At 42.6% G+C, this 22,440-nt stretch overlaps 1 protein-coding gene across 1 annotated transcript in view; it reads left to right on the forward strand.

Moving 5' to 3' along the window:
* The first annotated feature begins 216 nt into the window (after positions 1–216).
* Positions 217–22,440, forward strand: part of rad50 (RAD50 homolog, double strand break repair protein) — a 41,231-nt gene continuing 19,007 nt past the window's right edge. Inside the window, exons 1-15 of the mRNA XM_029627021.2 lie at positions 217–320; positions 3,261–3,412; positions 3,695–3,778; positions 4,013–4,164; positions 11,672–11,857; positions 12,493–12,697; positions 12,930–13,058; positions 13,441–13,606; positions 15,572–15,765; positions 15,932–16,138; positions 16,396–16,578; positions 16,881–17,038; positions 17,143–17,318; positions 17,718–17,955; positions 18,363–18,552. Coding sequence (XP_029482881.2) covers positions 3,284–3,412; positions 3,695–3,778; positions 4,013–4,164; positions 11,672–11,857; positions 12,493–12,697; positions 12,930–13,058; positions 13,441–13,606; positions 15,572–15,765; positions 15,932–16,138; positions 16,396–16,578; positions 16,881–17,038; positions 17,143–17,318; positions 17,718–17,955; positions 18,363–18,552 — 2,397 coding nt within the window. The 5' untranslated portion in view covers positions 217–320; positions 3,261–3,283. The remainder of the gene's footprint in view (positions 321–3,260; positions 3,413–3,694; positions 3,779–4,012; positions 4,165–11,671; positions 11,858–12,492; positions 12,698–12,929; positions 13,059–13,440; positions 13,607–15,571; positions 15,766–15,931; positions 16,139–16,395; positions 16,579–16,880; positions 17,039–17,142; positions 17,319–17,717; positions 17,956–18,362; positions 18,553–22,440) is intronic.

A 22,440-nucleotide genomic window follows, 5' to 3' on the forward strand; every position in this document is an offset into this window, starting at 1 on the left:
GAGGGCAATTTTCATTTGAATTATTAGTTATTATTGTATCAAAGAATATAATGTAGGTAGGCTCTGAATGGCCTCACACACCAGTACAGTACGCACCTAAAAGTTGGATGCGATCCGCCAATCAAATCTCAAAGACGAAGATATCAAGTATTTTTTTCTTCCCAGGCCACAACACATCTGACCCACAGTTTTTGCCTGCCCTCTACCGGACATAAAAAGTAATAACACCGGTAGTTGCGTTTGATGAGCGGATGCTGCGACGTCACGGTTTTGGTCAGCGCGGCAAGTCTAGTAAGAACTTTCGCTGCTAAAAAAATAAGGTAATTTTTTTCGACATGCTTTATTGTCTCAAGATGCCTCCGTACATTCTTCTCATTCAATTGTTGGTCTTTCTGTTCACAAATTTGAAATAGTGAAAAGTAATTCGCTGTTGGTCTCTAAGCTAACGTTAGCTTTCGAAGTTTGCTTGCTAGCTAGCTACCAGTAACGTTAGCTTGTTTAGACATTATCTGGTCATTGCTGTTGATAGTCACACATGCCCGTGTTGTCCAAATCGATACTGTGCTTTTGCAATGTTTCCAAATGAATAGCTAGCTTCTAGGTTACAATATACAGTGTACAAAACATTTAAGAACTAGTATTGAGTTTGCCCTCACAGAAAAGCCTCAGTTTGTTGGGGCGTGGACTCTACAAGATGTCGAAAGCGTTCCACAGGGATGCTGGCCCAGGTTGACTCCAATGCTTGCCACGGTTGTGTCAAGATGTCTGGATGTCCTATGGGTGGTAGACCATTCTTAATACACACTGAAAACTGTTGAGCGTGAGAAACCCAGCAGCGTTACATTTCTTGACACAAGCCGGAGTGCATGGCAGCTACTACCATAATCCATTCTAAGGTACTAAGTAAGATATGTTGTCTTGCCCGTTCAACGTCTGAATGAAACACACACATGAAGTTTTAACTTTTTGGCCAACCCGACCAAATTCACATAGGAAGGTGAGTTCTAGATGTTTTTTTTTAATTGAAGGTAAGTCTACGAAAGGGTAGGTGTGTTCTGTTCGCTATTTGCGTTCTTTTTTCTCTTTTTTTTTTTTTTACACCAACCTTAAACAGCAGAAAATACAATATTTTAGGTTATGGAAAATATATTTCACAGCTGTTTGGATTGTACAATGATAATCTACACTATGCAAAACAAATTGTATTTGTCACATGCGCTGAATACAACCTTACAGTGAAATGCTTACTTACAACACATTAACCAACAATGCAGTTAACACTTATTTTTCTAAAGTGAAAAATAGTGCCTTTGGAAAGTATTCAGACCCCTTGACTTTTTCCACATTGTTAGGTTACAGCCTTATTTTAAAATGGATGAAAAAAACAATATACACACAAATACCCTGTAATGACAAAGCAAAAACAGTTTTTTACAAATGTATTTAAATTATTCAGTTCCTTTACTCAGTAATTTGTTGAAGCACCTTTGGCAGTGAATACAGCCTTTAGTGTTCTTGGGTAGGACACTACAAGCTTGACACACTTGTATTTGGGGAGTTTCTTGCATTCTTCTCTGCAGATCATCTCAACCTCTGTCAGGTTGGATGGGGAACGTGGCTGCACAGCTATTTTCAGTTCTCTCCAAAGAGATGCTCGATCAGGTTCAAGTCCGGGCTCTGGCTGGGTCACTCAAGGACATTCAGAGGCTTGTCCTGAAGCCACTCCTGTTGTGTCTTGGCTGTGTGCTTAGTGTCGTTGTCCTGTTGGAAGGTGAACCTTCGCTCCAGTCTGAGGTCCTGAGCAGGTTTTCATCAAGGATCTCTCTGTAATTTGCTCTGTTCATCTTTGCCTCGATACTGACTAGTCTTCCAGTCACTGCCGTGAAAAACATCCCCACAGCATGATGCTGCCACCACCATGTGTCACCATAGGGATGGTGCTTGGTTTCCTCCATACATGACGGTTGGCATTCAGGCCAAAGATGATCACGTTTCTCATGGTCTGAGTGTCTTTAGGTGCCTTTTGGCAAACTCCAAGTGGGCTGTCATGTCCCTTTTACTGAGGAGTGTCTTCCTTTGGGCCACTCTACTATAAAGGCTTGATTGGTAGAGCGCTGTAGAGATGGTTGTCCTTCTGGAAGGTTCTCATCTCCACAGAGGAAGTCTGGAGCTCTGTCAGAGTGACCATTGGGTTCTTGGTCACCTCTCTGACCAAGGCCCTTCTCCCCCGATTGCTCAGTTTGGCTGGGCGGCCAGCTCTAGGAAGTGTCTTGGGGGTTCCAAACTTCTTCCATTTAAGAATGGAGGCCACTGTGTTCTTGGGGACCTTCAATGCTGCAGACATTTTTTTGGTACCCTTCCCCAGATCTGTGCCTCAACACAATCCTGTCTCAAGCACTACGGACAAGTACTTCAACCTCATGGCTTGGTTTTTGCTCTGACATGCACTGTAAACTGTGGGACCTTATATAGACGTGTGTGCCTTTCCAAATCATGTCCAATCTTTTGGCTTTACCATAATTGGACCCCAATGAAAGGGTACAAACATTTTCAAGGATGATCAATGGAAACAACATGCACCTGAGCTCAATTTTGTCTCATAGCAAAGGGTCTGAATACTTGTGTAAATAAGGTATTTCTGTTGTTTAAAAAAAAAAAAAAAAACATTTTCGACAATGTTTGAACCTGTTTTTACTTTGTCATTATGGGGTATTGTGTGTAGATTCCTGAGCTTCTTTTTTTTTACATTTAAATGTATTTATTTTTATACGTTATTCTTTCATCCATTTTAGAGGAAGGCTGTAACAAAACAACTTGGAAAAGGGCAAGGGGTCTGAATACTTTCTGAAGGCACTGTACATGCTTGTTTTGTAACATTGAAATTAGACACTAGAATTTTAGGAAATGGCGGAGCAAGTTCTGCATAGTGCAGCTTTCACCTGTCTCCTCTCCATCTACACTGATTGAAGTGGACATCAATAAGGGGGTCATAGCTTTCTCTTGGTCAGTCTGTCATGGAAAGGGCAGGTGTTCTTAATGTTTTGTACACTGGGTGGAGCTAAGCACAATACACCGCAGGATAGGTTAGATAGCGAACGTTCAACAAAGATTTGACCCAAACTGTCAGTGGGGTCACACGAGACTACGGGGTGTTTTCACGAGCCAATTACATGCATGTTTGCCCATTCGGTAATTAAATTACTTTTGCTATTAGAAGTTGGCATCTGCTGAGAATGCTCATTTAAGCTCTTGTTCCCCAGCTGAACCCAATAAAGGTGCAAAGATGTCCAGAATTGAGAAGATGAGCATCCTCGGTGTGAGGAGCTTTGGAGTGGAAGACAAGGACAAACAAATCATATCATTCTTGAATCCCTTGACTGTGTTAGTGGGACCCAATGGTGCTGGTAAAACGGTAGGTTGCATGAGATTTATACAACTTGTATGCTGCCCTGCAAAAAAAAAAGTTAGTATCACATAACATTACATTCATTGACATTACCATAGAAAGGGATCATTAGCCGATAAATGCAAAACCTTATCACACTTCTTGATGGGATAGTAGGTGCGAGATGCACAGTATTGCATGATTTTGACCTAGCCTGCTTCCATTGGTTGGTGTGCATTGCAGACAGTTAGCTATGCTGGTAGATTCAAGGACTTTTTTAATCCTCTTTTTTTCCTCCTCTGGCCACAGACTATCATTGAGTGTCTGAAGTATGTAACAGCTGGTGAATTTCCCCCAGGAAGCAAAGGGAATACATTTGTTCATGATCCAAAGGTAAGGACCTCTTGTCTGTATTGGTTGGCTTTGCAAGTGAGTTTGTTTATACATCAATGCAAAGCAGAGAAATATGAATGTTTGTCAACATTATTCATAACAACGGCCTGGAGGTTTTTTCTCCTCAGCGAAAACCCGGGACTCGTATTTATAGCATCCTCCGTGGCATACACAGTTCCTAGGCCCTGGTTGTCATGCATAAGAGGTACCTTAATATTGCCTTTGGTGTGTTAGGATGCTCATGAGACTGACGTGCGAGCTCAGATCCGACTGCAGTTCACCGATCTAAATGGAGAGAAGGTGGCAGTTCAAAGGTCCATGCAGGCAACACAGAAGGGCAAGAAGACTGAGTTCAGAAGTCTGGAGGGGGTCATCACCAGGATCAAGTGAGTTTAAGTGTTACTCTACCTTAACCACAGAATATGTTCAAGAGAAGTGGTAGGCACTATATTGTACACAGGACCGGCCTACCCATTTGGCAGGTGCCTAGGGTCGAATGTTGACGAGGGGGACATTTTCCGAGCTAAGCTGATCGACACACCGACAACACAACGCCTCACATAATTCTCTCCGAAAACATATACACATTATACGGACGAGGGACATACATTTTGGTCAATTTTGCCGCCGACTAATTGAGCCTCATTAACCCGTCATCAAACGGTAAAAAAATACGTCCTTACAGTAAAATGATGTGACCAACAGAACATACTATCAGAGATCTGTATATAATGACGAGATGCTTATATTTCCGCCCTAGTAATGTAAGTCGTCCCAAGGCGGGAAGGCAGGCGACAAGCTTAGGCCCAAAATAAGCCCGTAGAAACGCATTGGGCTTATTTCGGACTCTTGCTTCCCTGCCGCCTCTGATACTATGCAAGGACCGGACATTTTTTGTTAAGAGCTTAATGGAAACAATAGCAAGCCTATCGTCTTAGTCAAAAGGATATAGCCTATTATTGAACATGCAACTACTGTAATGAAGCAACTAATCAAATGCAATTAGTGGAAAACACAGTTCTAAACAGCGTACCTAATATAAGCAGTTCCATATGTGACAGAGATGAACATCTGTTAGAAACTTAGTGGGGTAATCCAATAGCATCAACAATGCTAGATTTCTAATATGACTAGGATTGTGCTTTTGGCTTCTGGACAACGGAATAAAGTTGATTTGAAAACCAATAGAACAGGAGAGAATTGCTGGTTAATGGCATGAGGAAGTCTATAACATAATTTCCTCGTTTCTATGGATGGATTTGACAATGTAAGATGCTCCTCATTATTTGAAGTAAAACGTTCAGGTTTCAAACAATTTTACTGCCTCAAGCTCCCATTGCAAAGTGGTGGGGGACGTGCTGATTGTCAGCGGTAGACAGGCTATTGCCTATGCACCCGATTGGGTGGCACACTTTAATTACGAGTTGAGGTATAGAAATAGCTCCTTTATAATCGTGGCCAGCAAAGTTTTTAACACGTGACTGCATTTAGAATTATTTGTTGCGCAATAACTGAGCTTACAAAATCAGGTTTCATTCCAGTACACGCTTTTTGAGGAGCTACTTTCACACTGTCTGACAGGTGATAGGATATTCCGCTCCTCAAACTAGGCTCTGTATGCTGTGTGATAAATAAGATGCATGACAACAAATACACATGCCTCAAATAAATGCCACACAATTATGCCAATTAATCTATAGCCCGATAAGCATGACCGGTCAAATTTACATTTACAAAAACTTTTAGGCATTTAGTAGATGCTCTTATCCAGAGCGACTTAGAGGAGAAATTAGGGTTAAGTGCCTTTCTCAAGGGCACATCAACATATATTTCACCTAGTCGGCTTAGGTATTCGAATCGGCAACCCTTAGATTATTGGCCCAACACTCTTAACCGCTAGGGTACCTGCCACCACTAAACTATGCTTGTTCTCTATTTTTACATTTACATTTTTGTCATTTAGCAGACGCTCTTATCCAAAGCGACTTACACTAGTGAGTTCATACATTTTCTTACTTTTTTCGTACTGGTCGCCCATAGGAATCGAGCCCACAACCCTGACATTGCAAGAGCCATGCTTTACCAACTGAGCCACACGGGACTCTATATCTAAAGTCATGTAGCCTACAGGCTACTCTTTATTATGTGGTTTTTCTGTAGCCTATAGACTGGAGACCGTATTTATGACAATGTTATGAGACGGACATTTATTTTTGTATTTTCTTTACATCACGCATATTAGGGATGTAACGATTCACCGCTACGCAACAGTCCCGGATCAGATGTGTAAGATAGGAGTGCATTGGTCCGCGGGACCCACAAACCAATCCAAATGCAACATGCATTGGTCAGAAAATCTATTCAAATGTTATGAATTGCCCATTCACCAATTTTTAGCGGTGCTCAAATTTATTTATTTATTCCTTCCGAAAATACAGCTGTCCTCTCCATCAGTGTTGAACTTATCACATAATTATGTTGACAGTCATTGATCTACAAGTCATTTTTCATGCTAAAAAATCCCAGGCAATATTAGTAGCCTAGTCAAACAGCTGCGAACAGCTCGCTTCGATTGGTGACCATCGAGAGCGTCACCTTCGGCATTCAAATGTTTATAAAATGGCTTACGCAAAGTTAGGCTTTATTCGTTGAGCGTGACAACCAATATACAGTTGATGTCGGAAGTTTAGATACATGGCCTTCGACCTTCGTCTCTCCCGAGCCCATACGGGAGTTGTAGCAATGAGACGAGATAGTAACTACTAACAATTGGATACCACGAAAAGGGGGTAAAATTGAAGTTTTTTTTTTTTTTTTTAGTGCCCAATAATTATTTCCATGATTCCAACAATTTCCCCCAAGTGTTTTGATCAATTTCGCAAGTCAAATCACAATATTTAGGTTTTTGTTGCTCATATCATGCAGCCCTACATGTTGATGTCAGGACTCTGTCCAGTCAAGTTCTTCCACACCGATCTCGAAAACCATTTCTGTATGAACCTCATGTGCTGAAACAGGAAAGGGCCTTTCCCAAACTGTTGCCACAGAGTAGGAAGCACAGAGTCCTCTAGAATGTCGTTGTATGCTGTAGTGTTAAGATTTCCGTTCACTGGAACTAAGGGGCCTAGCTCGAACCGTGAAAAACAGCCCCAGACCATTATTCCCTCTCCACCAAACTTTACAGTTGGCACTATGCATTCGGGCAAGTAGTGTTCTCCTGGCTTCCGCCAAATCAAGATTTGTCCGTCGGACTGCCAGATGGTGAATTGTTCATCACTCCAGAGAGCGTGTTTCCACTTCTCCAGAGTCCAATGGTGGCGAGCTTTACACCACTCCAGCCAACACTTAGCATTGTGCATGGTGATCTGCATGCTTGTTTGCAGCTGCTCGGCCATGGAAACCCATTTCATGAAGTTTCTGACGAACAGTTCTTGTGCTGACTTTTCTTCCCAAGGCAGTTTGGAACTCGGTAGTGAGTGTTGCAACCGAGGACAGACAATTTTTACACTACATGCTTCAGCATTTGGCAGTCCTGTTCTGTGAGCTTGTGTGGCCTACCACTTTGCGGCTGAGCTGTTGTTTCCATTTCATAATAACAGCACTTAGAGTTGACCAGGGAAGCTCTAGCAGTGCAGAAATTTGACGAACTGACTTTTTGGAAAGTTGGCATCCTATGACGGTGCCTCTTGGAAAGTCAGATCTTCAGTAAGGCCATGTTACTGACAATGTTTGTCTATGGAGATTGCATGGCTGTGTACACAATTCTATTCACCTGTCAGCAACAGATGTGGGTGAAATGGCCAAATCCATTCATTTGGCCATGTAGTGTATCTAAAATGTATTCTGACGCTCAACAAAGTTATAGATGGATGATGATGTAATGATGGACAGTGTTTTTTTCTCTGTGCTTATTTGAGCTGTTCTTCCCATAATATGGACTTGGTATTTTACCAAATAGGGCTATATTCTGTATACCACCCCTACCTTGTCACAACACAACTGATTGGCTCAAATGCATTAAGAAGGAAATAAATTCCCAACATTAACATTAACAAGGCACACCTGTCATCTGAAATGCATTCCAGGTGACTACCTCATGAAGCTGGTTGAGAGAATACCAAGAGTGTGCCAAAGCTGTAATCAAGGCAAAGGGTGGCTACTTTGAAGAATCTCAAATATAAATATATTTGAGATTACTACAGTCGTGGCCAAAAGTTTTGAGAATGACATAAATATTCATTTTCGGTCTGCTGCCTCAGTTTGTACGATGGCAATTTGCATATACTCCAGAATGTTATGAAGAGTGATCAGATGAATTGCAATTAATTGCAATTTGCCATGCAAATGAACTGAATCCCCCCAAAAACATTTCCACTGCATTTCAGGCCTGCCACAAAAGGACCAGCTGACATCATGTCAGTGATTCTCTCGTTAACACAGGTGTGTGTTGACGAGGACAAGGCTGGAGATCACTCTGTCATTCTGAGTTTGAATAACAGACTGGAAGCTTCAAAAGGAGAGTGGTGCTTGGAATCCATTGTTCTTCCTCTGTCAACCATGGTTACCTGCAAGGAAACACATGCCGTCATCATTGCTTTGCACAAATAAGTTCAGCAAGCACCAGGACCGTCTCCTAATGTTGATTCAGCTGCGGGATCGGGGTACCACCAGTACAGGAGCTTGCTCAGGAATGGCAGCAGGCAGGTGTGAGTGCATCTGCACTAGAGGTCGACCGATTATGATTTTTCAACGCCAATACCGATACCAATTATTGGAGGACAAGAAAAGTCGATGCCGATTTTAATTTTTTTTAATTACATTGTAATAATGACAATTACAACAATACTGAATTAACACTTATTTTAACTTAATATGATACATCAATAAAATCTATTTAGCCTCCAGTAGATAATGAAACATGTTCAATTTGGTTTAAATAATGCAAAAGCAAAGTGTTGGAGAAGAAAGTAAAAGTGCAATATGTGCCATGTAAAAAGCTAACATTTCAGTTTCTTGCTCAGAACATTAGAACATATGAAAGCTGGTGGTTCCTTTTAACATGAGTCTTCAATATTCCCAGGTAAGAAGTTTTAGGTTGTAGTTATTATAGGACTATTTCCCTCTATACCATTTGTATTTCATTAACCTTTGACTATTGGATGTTCTTATCGGCACTTTTAGAGCGCGCTAACTAGCCAGCCATTTCACTTTGGTCACACCAGCCTCATCTCGGGAGTTGATAGGTTTGAAGTCATATTAACTCTTTGCATCAAATTCATGTAATTGTCAAAAGTATTTGACACTTATGAAATGCTTGTAATTATACTTCAGTATTCCATAGTAACATCTGACAAAAATATCTAAAGATACTGAAGCAGCAAACTTTGGAAATTAATATTTGTCCTCAACTTTTGGCCACAACTGTACATGATTCCATATGTGTTATTTCATAGTTTTGATGTCTTGACTATTATTCTACAATGTGAAAAATAAAGAAACCCTTGAATGAGTATGTGTGTCAACTTTTGACTGGTACTGTATAGTGATGCACCAATATGACATTTTTGGTCGATTCCGATATAAATAAATAAAATGAAGCCAATACCGATATTTACAATGTTAGTTGCCTTTTTAAGCATTCTAGAACAGTTAAAGAGTTAAAACACACACATGGACGCAGCGGTCTAAGGCACTGCGTCTGTACAAGAGGCGTCACTACAGTCACTGGTTCGAATCCAGGCTGTATCACATCCGGCCGGGATTGGGAGTCCCATAGTGCAGCGCACAATTGGCCCAGTGTTGTCCGGGCCGTCATTGTAAGTATGAATTTGTTCTTAACTGACTTGCCTAGTTAAATAAAGGTTACACACACCCTGGCCAAAAAGTAATTTCGTTGGCATTGACGTATGTCCCTATTAACAGAAACCTAATCAAAACCTATTTATTTCACTTACTTGCTGTGCTGTTACGTTGTTCATTTGTTCAGTCGTTTCATTCTCAACCAGGATTTCTATGGAATGCCGTTTGGGTCGTGGCGTGTGAGAAAAGATACATGACACTTGTTTCAGTAGCTACCTAACTATCGCTAGGTATCATCTAAAATAACCCTAATTTATAAGACAGTTTTGTGATTAATGGTGGTCGGACCATCTATGTAACGCTAGCAACAATAAGGACTAGCCACAATAGTGGAATTTGTGGTTAGCCTTCAAAATAGAGGTATGGCATAATTGTACTATTTGTATTCATTTGAATTACTGTAAATTACACACTTTTATTTTGAAGGCAAACTGCAAATTCCACTATTGTGCCTAATCCTTATTGTGGCTAGCTTCACAACTCAACCTGGTGCGGTCGAGCCTCACTAGCCAGATGAAACTAGCTGGCTGCTTATAAAGTTAGCTTTGGGCAACAGGGTTAAGTTGCTGACTAGCTATTTATTTTCATGAACAGAAGTTCAATTTCAATAGGCGAACAACAAGTGGCAAACTAGCTAATACTTCATCACAAGGATTCCTGAATCATTGCCAAGAATAATGAAAATGACTGCAGTTTCTACTGGTCATTGTTTTCAGGCTGTTTGTATTGGTGCTAACTAGGTTGAACAAATTATGCTTTATTGCCAACGCTCTATTGTAAACGCATCGTTCATGGCCGGTGTTTGCTTGTTTGCAGACTTTTCTGTACAGCTTTCTTTTTTGACATGCAAAGACTCAAATGGCGTTCCATAGTATGTATGTCGTGGCGCTAATAGCAGTGACGCTATTACTGTGAAAAAATGGCGCACTTGGTAGTGTGTACTGGGGCTCGACCAGTCAGCGAAAGCCAACATCACCCACGATAGAGAACAGTTGATTGTCAAGGGCAATGAATTCCATTATCTTGGCTTTAATGGATATCGCCTTTGAGTTGTCTCGCTGAAATTATTACTCTTTCAAATGACTGATCGATCCACACAGCAGACATTGTGAGCTAGTTTAGGAATGCTGTGTTGCAGATATAGCGCAACATTTTACATGGCGTCATTACATCATGTACCTACGTTATATAGGTATGCACGTCAGCTTTGAAATCGGTTTTGCACATCGGGGCGTCATACTAGACATTGGCATTTTTATCTAATATCGTCCGATTCCGATATGTTCACCGATATATCATGCATCCATAGTATTCTATATACACTACCGTTCAAAAGTTTGCGGTCACTTAGAAATGTCCTTAAAAAAAAATAATTTTAAAGCACACTGATGTACTTGTCTTTTGCTCAGTTGTGCACTGGGCCTCCCACTCTTTCTATTCTGGTTAGACCGTTTGCGCTGTTCTGTGAAGGGAGTAGTCCAGTGTTGTATGAGATCTTCAGTTTCTTGGCAATTTCTCACGTTGAAAAGCCTTCATTTCTCAGAACAACAATAGACTGATGGAGTTTCAGAAGAAAGTTCTGTTTCTGGACATTTTGAGCCTATAATCAAACACACAAATACCGATGCTCCAGATACTCAACTAGTCTAAAGAAAGACAGTTTTAATTGCTGCTTTAAATCGCCACAACGGTTTTCCGCTAAGCTAACATAATTGCAAAAGGGTTTTCTAATGACCAATTAGCCTTTTAAAATTATAAACTTGGATTAGCTAACACAACGTGCCATTGGAACACAGGAGTGATGGTTGCTGATAATGGGCCTCTGTACGCGTATGTAGATATCCCATTAAAATCAGCCATTTCCAGCTACAATAGTAATTTACAACATTAACAATGTCTAAACTGTATTTCTGATCATTTTGTTATTTTAATGGACCGAAAATGTGCCTTTCTTTTATAAGTTACCCCAAACTTTTGAATGCGTGTGTGTTTTTGAATGCACTGGACCTTTTTTAAACGTTGATGCTTTCCCAGGCATGGAGAGAAGGTGAGCCTGAGCTCCAAATGTGCAGAGCTGGACAGAGAGATGATCTCAGCCCTGGGTGTGTCTAAAGCTGTCCTCGACCATGTCATCTTTTGTCACCAAGAGGAGTCCAACTGGCCCCTGGGAGAAGGGAAGCCCCTCAAGAACAAATTTGATGCCATCTTCTCAGCCACAAGGTACGCATGTTGTTAGCTACTGCTACTCTCTGTTCATCATATATGCATGGTCACTTTAACCATATCTACATGTACATACTACCTCAATCAACCTGACTATCCGGCGTCTGTATGTAGCCTCACTACATTTTATTGCCTCGCTACTGTATATAGCCTGTCTTTTTACTGTTGTTTTTTCTTTACTTCCCACTTGTTGTATTCGGCGCACGTGACAAATAAACTTTGATTTGATTTCACCAGGGAATTTAATTTGACATTCTTATTCAATTCTTGAATTGGAATTAGACTGTTGAATTGATTTGTAAAAAAAAATATGAATATTTGGAAATTAATTGAATTGGGATTCAATATTATCAAAAATTTACTCCACGGTTTGTTTCCACTTGTACATCTATATTTCCAGTATAGCAAAGCTGTTTCAAGCGTGACATGATCAGCCTGAAAGCCTAAGGGAATTAGTGGGGATCATATTGAATTGGAAATGTAATTTATGGAATTGAGAGGAATTTGAATTAAATGGAATTTATAGCGAGAGGTAATTTAATTAGATTAGAATTTGTGGAATTAACTCTAACCCTGATGGATATAAAGGATTTAGCTGTGAACCAACAATTTTCCCTCCCTCCCCTTGTCAGGTACATCAAGGTGCTGGAGACGCTGAGGCAGCTGAGGCTCAAGCAGTCTAACGAGGTGAGAGAGTGCCAGGTGGAGCTGAAGTTCCTGAAGCTGAACAAGGAGAAAGCCCTCGAGATCAGGGAGCTGCTTGCCAGCAAGGAGACCCAGCTGGCCTCCTCCAAAGATGCTGTACAGAAGATAGAGGGCCAGATCGAACCCCTGGAGGTGTGACCTCAGTCCATAGATAATTAGTTCTAGACAAGATGAATGGTTTACATCTGCTTATGTTAGTGTTTTATAGAACGTTATTTAGAAGCCAATTTAGATGCTAAACAAATTGTTTTTGTCCTGTCTAAAAGTAGCCTACTTTGAGTAACTCCATTTTAAATGTAGGCATGCAATGGATAAAGTCTAGATTAATACCGCTTTTTAAGTATTTCTACCTGTTTTATTTCAGAACCGACTGGTTGACATTGATGAGAATCTGGGAAAAGTGATGAAATTCGACAACGACATCAAGGCTTTAGACAGCAGGAAGAAGCAGATGGAGGAAGACAACCAGGAACTGGAGGAGAAAATGGAGCAGGTGTGACAGACGCATTTCACCAGAACACTATTCCATTCTCATCAATGGGGAACACCTTTTATAAGTGTGTTTGTGAGCCCAACACCTGCTAACAAAGAACCAATTGTCCATTTTGAGAAGAGCTTAATTAGCGTATAGGAAAAGCACGATAATCTCAGTGCTATTAGATAACGAATTGGACTCTGCAGCTTTAAATTTACAGATGACAAGTCAGTACAGTACAGATCTTTATTTAGACAATATCTTGTAACATTTTGGAACTCTCTCCCTTTCATGCATCTTTCCTTAATGGTTGTGTCTGTCATGTCCAAGACCTGTTCCAATCCATCTGTGTGGCCTGTGTAACTGAAGCCCTGTTGTGTGGCTGTGTGGCCGAACTCAGGTGTTCCAGGGCTCAGATGAGCAGCTGCAGGAGATGTACCAAAATCACCAGAGGACAGTGAAGGAGAAGGAGAAGAGGTTTACAGAGTGCCAGAGGGAGATGGAACGAGCCGGGAGAGAGTGCCAGAGACTCAACCGCCTCCAGTCCGACCTTCTAGTTGAACAAGGTGTGACATTGGAGTGACTACACTATATAACCATGAAGAGTTCTATGTTGGGTGCATACAAGTCATGTTATATTTCAGTTTGTCAGTGTTTATTTGCTTTATCGATGTGCTAGACCAAGGGTCTCCAACCTTTTCTAGTATGTGAGCTACTTTAAAAAAATGTAAAAATACTTATTGCGAGCTTTCAAATCGGCACATTCTTATTTTCTTTACCCTGCGGCTCTTTCCCGGTCCTTGGTGTATTTTTTTTCTGTTGTATTCTCAATATTACAATTATTCATAGAGAAACAACAAACGTGGAAGGTGGAAGAGTCCATTTCATTGCTTAAAGAGAAATTCCAGCTTAAAATGCATCATACCAGCTGTATTTTGAAAGTTATACATCTTGAGGACTTGATTTCTGACATGCAAAACATTTTTAATATGACACGGTTTTTGGGGAAAGTCTGTACCACCCACAAGATGGAAAGGAAGACCCAGAGTTACCTCTGCTGCAGAGGATAAGTTTGTGAGAGTTAACTTCACCTCAGATTGCAGCCCAAATAAATGCTTCACAGAGTTCAAGAAACCGATACATCTCAACATCAACTGTTCAGAGGAGACTGTGTGAATCAGGCCTGCATGGTCGAATTGCTGCAAAGAAACCACTACTAAAGGACACCAATAAGAAGAGACTTGCTTGAGCCAAGAAACAGGAGTAATGGACATTAGACCAGTGGAAATCTATCCTTTGGTCTGGGGTCCAAATTGGATATTTTTGGTTCCAAGCGCCGTGTCTTTGTGAGATGCAGTATAGGTGAACAGATGATATCCGCATGTGTAGTACCCACTGTGAACCATGGAGGATGGAGTGTTATGGTGTGGGGATGGTGACACTAGCAATGATTTATTTAGAATTCAAAGCACACTTAATCAGCATGGCTACCGCAGCATTCTGCAGCGATGCGGCATCCCATCTGGTTTGTGCTTAGTGGGACTATCATTTATTATTCAACAGGACAGTGACCCAAAACACACCTCCAGGCTGTGTAAGGGCTATTTGACCAAGGAGAGTGATGGAGTGCTGCATCAGATGACCTGACCTCCACGATCACCCGACCTCAACCCATTTGAGATGGTTTAGGATGAGTTGGACCGCAGAGTGAAGGAAAAGCAGCCAGCATATGTGGGAACTGTTGAAAAGCATTCCTCATGAAGATGGAAGATAACACTTTTGGTTACTACGTGTGTGTTATTTCATAGTTTGTGTGTGAGGCATGAGCACCAAACAGGCAGACAGATGGGCAATATTGCTGGAAATTAATTGGGAGATATTGATACATGGTGGCTAACCAGGGGTAGAATAATGTCAATGTGGCTTTGATTGGATAGTACATTTTACATTACATTTAGTAATATAGCAGATGCTCTTATCCAGAGCACTTTACAGTAGTGAGAGCATACATTTTCATACTGGTCCCCCTTGGGAATCGAACCCACAACCCTGGTGTTGCAAGCGCCATGCTCTACCAAGTGAGCCACACGGGACTACACTTGCCAGAAGATTTATCACAGTTTGCATGCAACATGTGAAAAAATGCATGTACTTTCAGAATGAATTGGCAAGCAACTCATAGGTGGGCTATGATCTACCTGTTGGAGACCCCTGCACTAAACCAGGTTTTCCCAAACTCTGACCTGGGGCCTCTACTGGATGCATGTTTTGGTTTTTGCCCTAGCACTACACAGCTGTTTTGAATAACCGACTCCTCAAACTTTGGTTATTTGAATCAGCTGTGCAGTGCTAGGACAAAAACCAAAAAGTGCAGCCGGGGGGGGCAAGACCGAGTTTGGGAAAACCCTGCACGAGACGGCTGTGTATTGGTTGGTCTACACACGCAACCAATAAACCTAATAGATCATGTTGAATATCATTAGTGGTGCTAATCTGATATTGATCATGTTGTGTTTCTCTCCTCCGTTAAGGTCGTCTCCAGCTGGAGGCTGATCGCCATGCCCAGAACATGAAGGCCCGTGACTCCCAGGTGAGAGCCCTGGCAGCCTATCTGGAGATGGAGGGCTACGACCGTTCCCCCTTCAATGACAGACAGCTGCAGAGCTTCAACCGCCAGGTCAAAGAAAGACTCGACCAGGAGACTGAGGCCGCCAACCAGGTCATGGTAAGAGAAAGTCCCGTCCACACGAAGTTTGGAAAGATGCAGCTTTGTTCCATTGATCTGGTTTTAACGGTCAGGAAACGGAACCTAAAACGGACTCCTGGCCCTATTCATGTTGTATAACTTTGTTCTTCCAAGCCATTCATCTGTATTCCAAACTGTGTTCCAGAGGGATATACAAGAGAAGGAGGCCATGAAGCAGCAGAGCATTGATGAGATACGAGACAAAAAGACTGGTCTGGAGAGGACCATGGAGCTGAAGAAAGACCTGCAGGTTAAGAAGCAGCATGAGCTGAGGAACGTCAAGTCTGACCTACAGAGACTGGAGGGCTCCTCCTCCCGGCTGCAGGAACTGGAGACGGAGCTCACCAAAGCGGTAGGCGCACAACACATTGTCTGCAATTTTTATCTGTGAATGTGTTGTTTATCCCTTAGATAAAGTTCCGGAGTGTTTACTAGATGTGGTATACGCCTGGGTTTAAATTAGTGTCCCCGTAGATTTTCTTAGACAACCGAAGGAACATCCAGAGCTGCAAACGACTACATGTTGAATAGTAGTCCTGCCTCTAAGTAGTAGTTGGGGAAACTGAAGTTCATGATATTCCTGTGTGTATCTGTGGTGCCTCTCTGCAGGAGCGTGAGCTGGAGAGCGCGGTGCAGAGCTCCAATGTGGATGGGCTGAAGGCCGAGGTGCTGGAGCTCCAGAAGGACAAAGCTGAGCTGGACCGCACACAGCGTCGGCTGGACCGTGAAATGGAGACCCTTAACACACACACCACCACACGCACACAGATGGACATGCTCAAGAAGGATAAGGTAGTGTCAGCTCAGAACAAGAATTAAAGATACCGGCATATGCTGAATGACATTATACAGCTTAAAAGATTGTCAATCTACACAATTGAGATGTGAGAAATGTAGTGAGCCCTGTACAGGTCTGCATTGTTGATTAAAATATATATATATATTCAGTATACACACACAACTACCTGAGTATACAAGATGTACGCTTCGTTGTTTAGTTTGTGGCCCAAACCTGACCCATGACGAGGAACAAGAGGTCACTCTCAACCTGGCCAGTGGTAACATGAGCCTGTGGGCCTCTCTTCTTCCCTCAGACAGATAAAGAAGATCAGGTGAGGAAGATCAAGTCAAGGCACAGTGAGGATCTGGTGTCCCTGCTGGGTCACTTCCCTAAGAAGAGGGAGCTGGAGGACTGGATCCACGCCAAGTCCAAAGAGATCAACTCCACCAGGGAGAAACTAGCCAAGCTCAAGTGAGTGCTTCTGTCAAACATGGCCAAATTTATACAGTATCTGCTCTGTCTTCGTGTTGTTACAGTAAGAAGTTGCTGAGGTCTATATGATTCTGTGCTTGCAGTAAGGAGCTGGCGTCAGGGGAGCAGAACAAGAGCCACATCACAGCAGAGATCAGGAGGAAGGAGCAGCAGCTGGCCAGCTATGAGGAGAAGATGTTCAATGTGTGTGGCAGTCAGGACTTCCAGCAGGACCTGGGCAAGCTGCAGGATGACCTGGAGAAGACTTCCAAGCAGAGAGGTAACTAACAGGCCCACGAGTTGGATATGAGGTTTAATTTATACCGGTTTAATTTATACCGTTAATTGAAATGCATTACAGGTGGCTACCTCATGAAGCTGGTTGAGAGAATGCCAAGAGTGTGCAAAACTGTAATCAAGGCAAAGAGTGGCTACTTTGAAAAATCTCAAATATAAAATATATTTTGATTTAACAAATTTTTTTGTTACTACATGGTTCCATTTGTGTTATTTCCTAGTTTTGATGTCTTCGCTATTATTCTACAATGTAAAAAATTGTTAAATTAAGAAAAACCCTGGAATGAGTAGGTGTGTCCAAACTTTTGCCTGGTACTGTATATTTTCTGATCTGTTTTAATTAATGTCAGATCTTATTAACCCTGTGTGTGTGTGCGCTCAGCCATGCTGGCGGGAGCCACAGCCGTGTACACTCAGTTCATCAGTCAGCTGACAGAGGAGGGCGAGCCCTGTTGCCCCGTGTGCCAGCGCATCTTCCCCTCGGAGGCTGAGCTCCAGGACGTCATCAACGACATGCAGTCCAAGCTGCGCCTGGTCCCTGACAAGCTGAAGAACACCGAGCAGGATCTGAAGAGGAAAGAGAGGAGGAAGGACGACATGATGGCCCTCAAACCTGTCAGGTTAGAACGGATCGGGGAGTACTTACTGCTTGTGTATTTTCATTGTAGACGATAGGCTTTTGGATTAGGTTGCATTTCTTCCACTAGATGGTAGTGGATGCCTGTACAATGCAGAGGTACACATCTTGATCAGGCAGCTGCTGCACATAACCTGTGAGAGAGGATCATGTTCTGGTACTTCATAATAGATGGATGTGAAAGGAAAAACATATGTCATTTTGTATGGCTTGCTGCTGTTTGACTGGGGCAGAAGAATTATCACTCAAAACTGTTGTAAATGTCCTGCTCCACTGCTCATGTCCCATTATCTTAACCCTTTCTCCACCTAAGCCATATGCTACTCTCATCTCAGTTGATCCACATGAGTTGCTGACCCAGGCCCTGTTCTGTGCTGTGGTAACCACCAGGCAGTCTATTGCTGAGCTGCAGGAGAAGGAGCTTCCTGAGCTGAGGAACCGGCTGCAGAACGTGAACCGGGACATTGAGAGGCTGAAGGGGGATGTGGAGGAGCAGGAGACCCTGCTGTCCACTCTGATGTCAGAGGAGGACACAGCCAAGGCCTGCCTGCAGGACATCTCCCTCATGGACAGATACCAGGTCAGACCACATAACGATTAACATAACACGGCCTGCGTGGTCTTCATTCTTAATGTGAAAGTCACCATATAGAGATGTCAATGATTTCTGTGTTTCTTTCAGGGATGGGCTAGGTTATTCGAATATCCAAACGGTCGTAGTATTCAATTTCTTGCGAGAGTATTATTATATATTATTTTTAATGATATGCAGTGCATTCGGAAAGTATTCAGAAGCCTTTACTTTTTCCACATTTTGTTACGTTACGTCCTTATGCTATAATGGATTAAATACCAAAAAGTTCTGTCAAAGCGGGAAAAAATACAGATACCTTATTTTTGGTTTTCAGACCCTTTGCTATGAGACTCGAAATTGAGCTCGGGTGCATCCTGTTTCTATTGATCATCCTTGAGATGTTTCTACAACTTGATTGGAGTCCACTGGTGGTAAATTCAATTGGTTTGGAAAGGCACACACACGTCTATATACGGTCACACAGTTGACAGTGCATGTCAGAGCAAAAAAACAAGCCATGAGGTTGAAGGAATTGTCCGAAGAGCTCCGAGACAGGATTGTGTTGAGGCACAGATCTGGGGAAGGGTACCGAAACATTTCTGCAGCATTGAAAGTCCCCAAGAACACAGTGGCCTCCATCTTTCTTAAATGGAAGAGGTTTGGAACCACCAAGACTCTTCCTAGAGCTGTCCGCCTGGCCAAACTGAGCAATTGGGAGAAGGGCCTTGGTCAGGGAGGTGACCAAGTACCTGTTGGTCACTCTGATAGAGCTCCAGAGTTCCTCTGTGGAGATGGGAGAACCTTCCAGAAGGAAAACCGTCTCTGCCGCACTCCATCGATCAGGCCTTTATGGTAGAATGGCCAGACAGAAGCCACTCCTCAGTAAAAGACACATGACAGGCCGCTTGGAGTTTGCGTAAAGGCACCTAAAGGACTCTGACCATGAGAAACAAGATTCTCTCGTCAGATGAAACCAAGATTGAACTCTTTGGCCTGAAAGCCAAGTGTCATGTCTGTAAGAAACCTGGCACCATCCCTACAGTGAAGCGTGGTGGCAGCATCATGCTGTGTGGATGGATCGAGGGAAAGATGAACGGAGGAAAGTACAGAGAGCTATTGATGAAAACCTGGTCAGGACCTCAGACTGGGGCGACGGTTCACCTTCCAACAGGACAACAACCCTAAGCACACAGCCAAGACAACAAAGGAGAGTGGCTTTGGGACAATTCTCTGAATGTCCTTGAGTGGCCCAGCCAGAGTCTGGACTTGAACCCGATTTAACATCTCTGGAGAGACATGAAAATAGCTGTGCAGCGATGCTCCTCATACATCCTGACTGAGCTTGAGAGGATCTGCAGAGAAGAATGGGAACAACTCCCCAAATACAGGTGTGCCAAGATTGTAGCGTCATACCAAAGAACACTCAAGGCTGTCAAAGGTGCTTCAACAAAGTACTGAGTAAAGTACTGAGGGTCTGGTGTCATGTGTACCAGTTTAAGTGTGTCAAGAACTGCAACGCTGCTGGATTTTTCCACACAATTGTCCCGTGTGTATCAATAATAGTCCGCCACCCAAAGGACATCCAGTCATCTTGACACAACTGTGGGCCGCCAACCCTGTGGAAGGCTTTCGACACATAATCTATGCCCCGACAAATTGAGGCTGTTCAGAGGTTCATAGGGGGTGCAACTCAATATTAGGATATATTATTTTTGTACACTTAGTGTATACATTGCCTCATTTCAGTTTGACAACAAAGCAAATATAAGAATTTTAGTAAATATTTTCTTGTGCTTATAAAATCCACTAATTGACCAATGTTGGTTAAATTACTTGGAATTCCATATATGCTCTGATTTTTGTGGGGCTGAAAGGAGTTGTAGTTTTCATTAAGCAAATATTCAACCTAGTTCAGAACAGAAATGTGGTAATTGACTGCAATGACCGGAATCTGTTACGCCTGTTTTTTCCGGCTCAGGCCTAGGTAGTTCATGAAAGTATGCTTTCTATTTGATGAACTAGTAAAATGATTTCATTAGACAGCTAGTCTAGTGAAATAGGATGACTAAAGACAGAACCATGTGGGAAGTACAGAGACGTTATCTGGCTGCTACTGCTTGAGCATAGATGACATGATGACTAAGTAATATACAAAATTGAAGAAAAGAGAAATTCATAGTAATTTTTATATTGATGTCTACCCATGTGGGCCTGACAGAGACGATGGAATATTTTCAATGTTTTGGCAATTGAATGTAGGGCTGGGTGATATGGCCAAAATATAATATCACAGTATTTCAAGGGGTCTCTCTCCATTCTGATTGGTTGACATTTAATTGAAAGGTATACAACAAAATTCTGCCTTCATCAATTTCTGCATTTCCTGCACTCATTTGAGATCATTTCCACACTGCCTCGTAGGGCTGAACGATATGGGGAAAGAATCTAGGCCTTATTTTTAACCCATTGTTGCAATTGCCATTTAGATCTAAACACTTGGGTGAACTGTTGGAATTATGGAAAAAAATAATTATTTCAAATTCTATAGTTAGAAGATAAGTGGTCCGGCCCCAAATGGCGCAGCGGACTAAGGCACTGCATTGCAGCGGACTAAGGCACTGCATTGCAGCGGACTAAGGCACTGCATTGCAGCGGACTAAGGCACTGCATTGCAGCGGACTAAGGCACTGCATTGCAGCGGACTAAGGCACTGCATTGCAGCGGACTAAGGCACTGCATTGCAGCGGACTAAGGCACTGCATTGCAGCGGACTAAGGCACTGCATTGCAGCGGACTAAGGCACTGCATTGCAGCGGACTAAGGCACTGCATTGCAGCGGACTAAGGCACTGCATTGCAGCGGACTAAGGCACTGCATTGCAGCGGACTAAGGCACTGCATTGCAGCGCTAGAGGCGTCACTACAGACCCAGATTTGATCCCAGGCGGTGTCGCAGCCTGCCACGACCGGGAGACCTATTAGACGGCGCACAATTGGACCAGCGTCGTCCGGGTTAGGGTAGGGTTTGCCCGGCCAGGATGTCCTTGTCGCACTCTAGCGACTCCTTGTGGCGGGCCAGGCGCATGTACGCTGACTTCGGTCGGCAGGTGTACGGTGTTTCCTCCGACATATTGGTGCGGGCCGGCTTCCGGGTTAAGCGAGCAGTGTGTCAAGAAGCAGTGCGGTTTGGCAGGGTTGTGTTTCGGAGGACGCATGACTCTCGACCTTCACCTCTCCCGAATCTGTACAGGAGTTGCAGTGATAGGACAAGACTTTAACTACTAATTGGATACCATGAAATTGAGGAGAAAAAGGGGTTAAAAAATCTATCACAGTGGGCACTTTGAATACAGTGTTTGACATTACAACGAATGAAAATGCCAGGGAGGAATTGTTGTGACAGGGTAGGAACCAAAGTGTTGGTCAGGGTTTCCTAGGGGACCCTATAATCTTTGGCTATGTAAAAAAAAATATATAATAATAATCATCTTAGCTACTTCATGTAGCTAACATATTCAGGCTTCCAGGGCTCCTGAGTGGCACAGCGGTCTAAGGCACTGCATCTCAGTGCAAGAGTTATCACTACAGTCCTTGATTGGGAGGCCCGTAGGGCGGCACACAATTGAACCAGTGTTGTAAATAAGAATTTGTTCTTAACTGGCTTGCCTAGTTAAATATTTTTATAATTCCTTTTTGATCTTGATATTGTTGCACAAACATGCTGATTTAGGCCTACACAATCATTGTATCAGGCTGTATAGCTAGCTATGTTTAGTCTGACTCAGTATATTTATTAGCTTGCTAGCTAGTTAGCCAGCGTGCTAGCTACACATGTGGATTTATATGAAGAAGCAAAGTGGAACACGCATTCTAGTCATCAACATTGTTGCATATG

The sequence above is a fragment of the Oncorhynchus nerka genome, linkage group LG22 (assembly GCF_034236695.1).
Source record: "Oncorhynchus nerka isolate Pitt River linkage group LG22, Oner_Uvic_2.0, whole genome shotgun sequence".
In the NCBI taxonomy this organism is placed as follows: Eukaryota; Metazoa; Chordata; class Actinopteri; order Salmoniformes; family Salmonidae; genus Oncorhynchus; species Oncorhynchus nerka.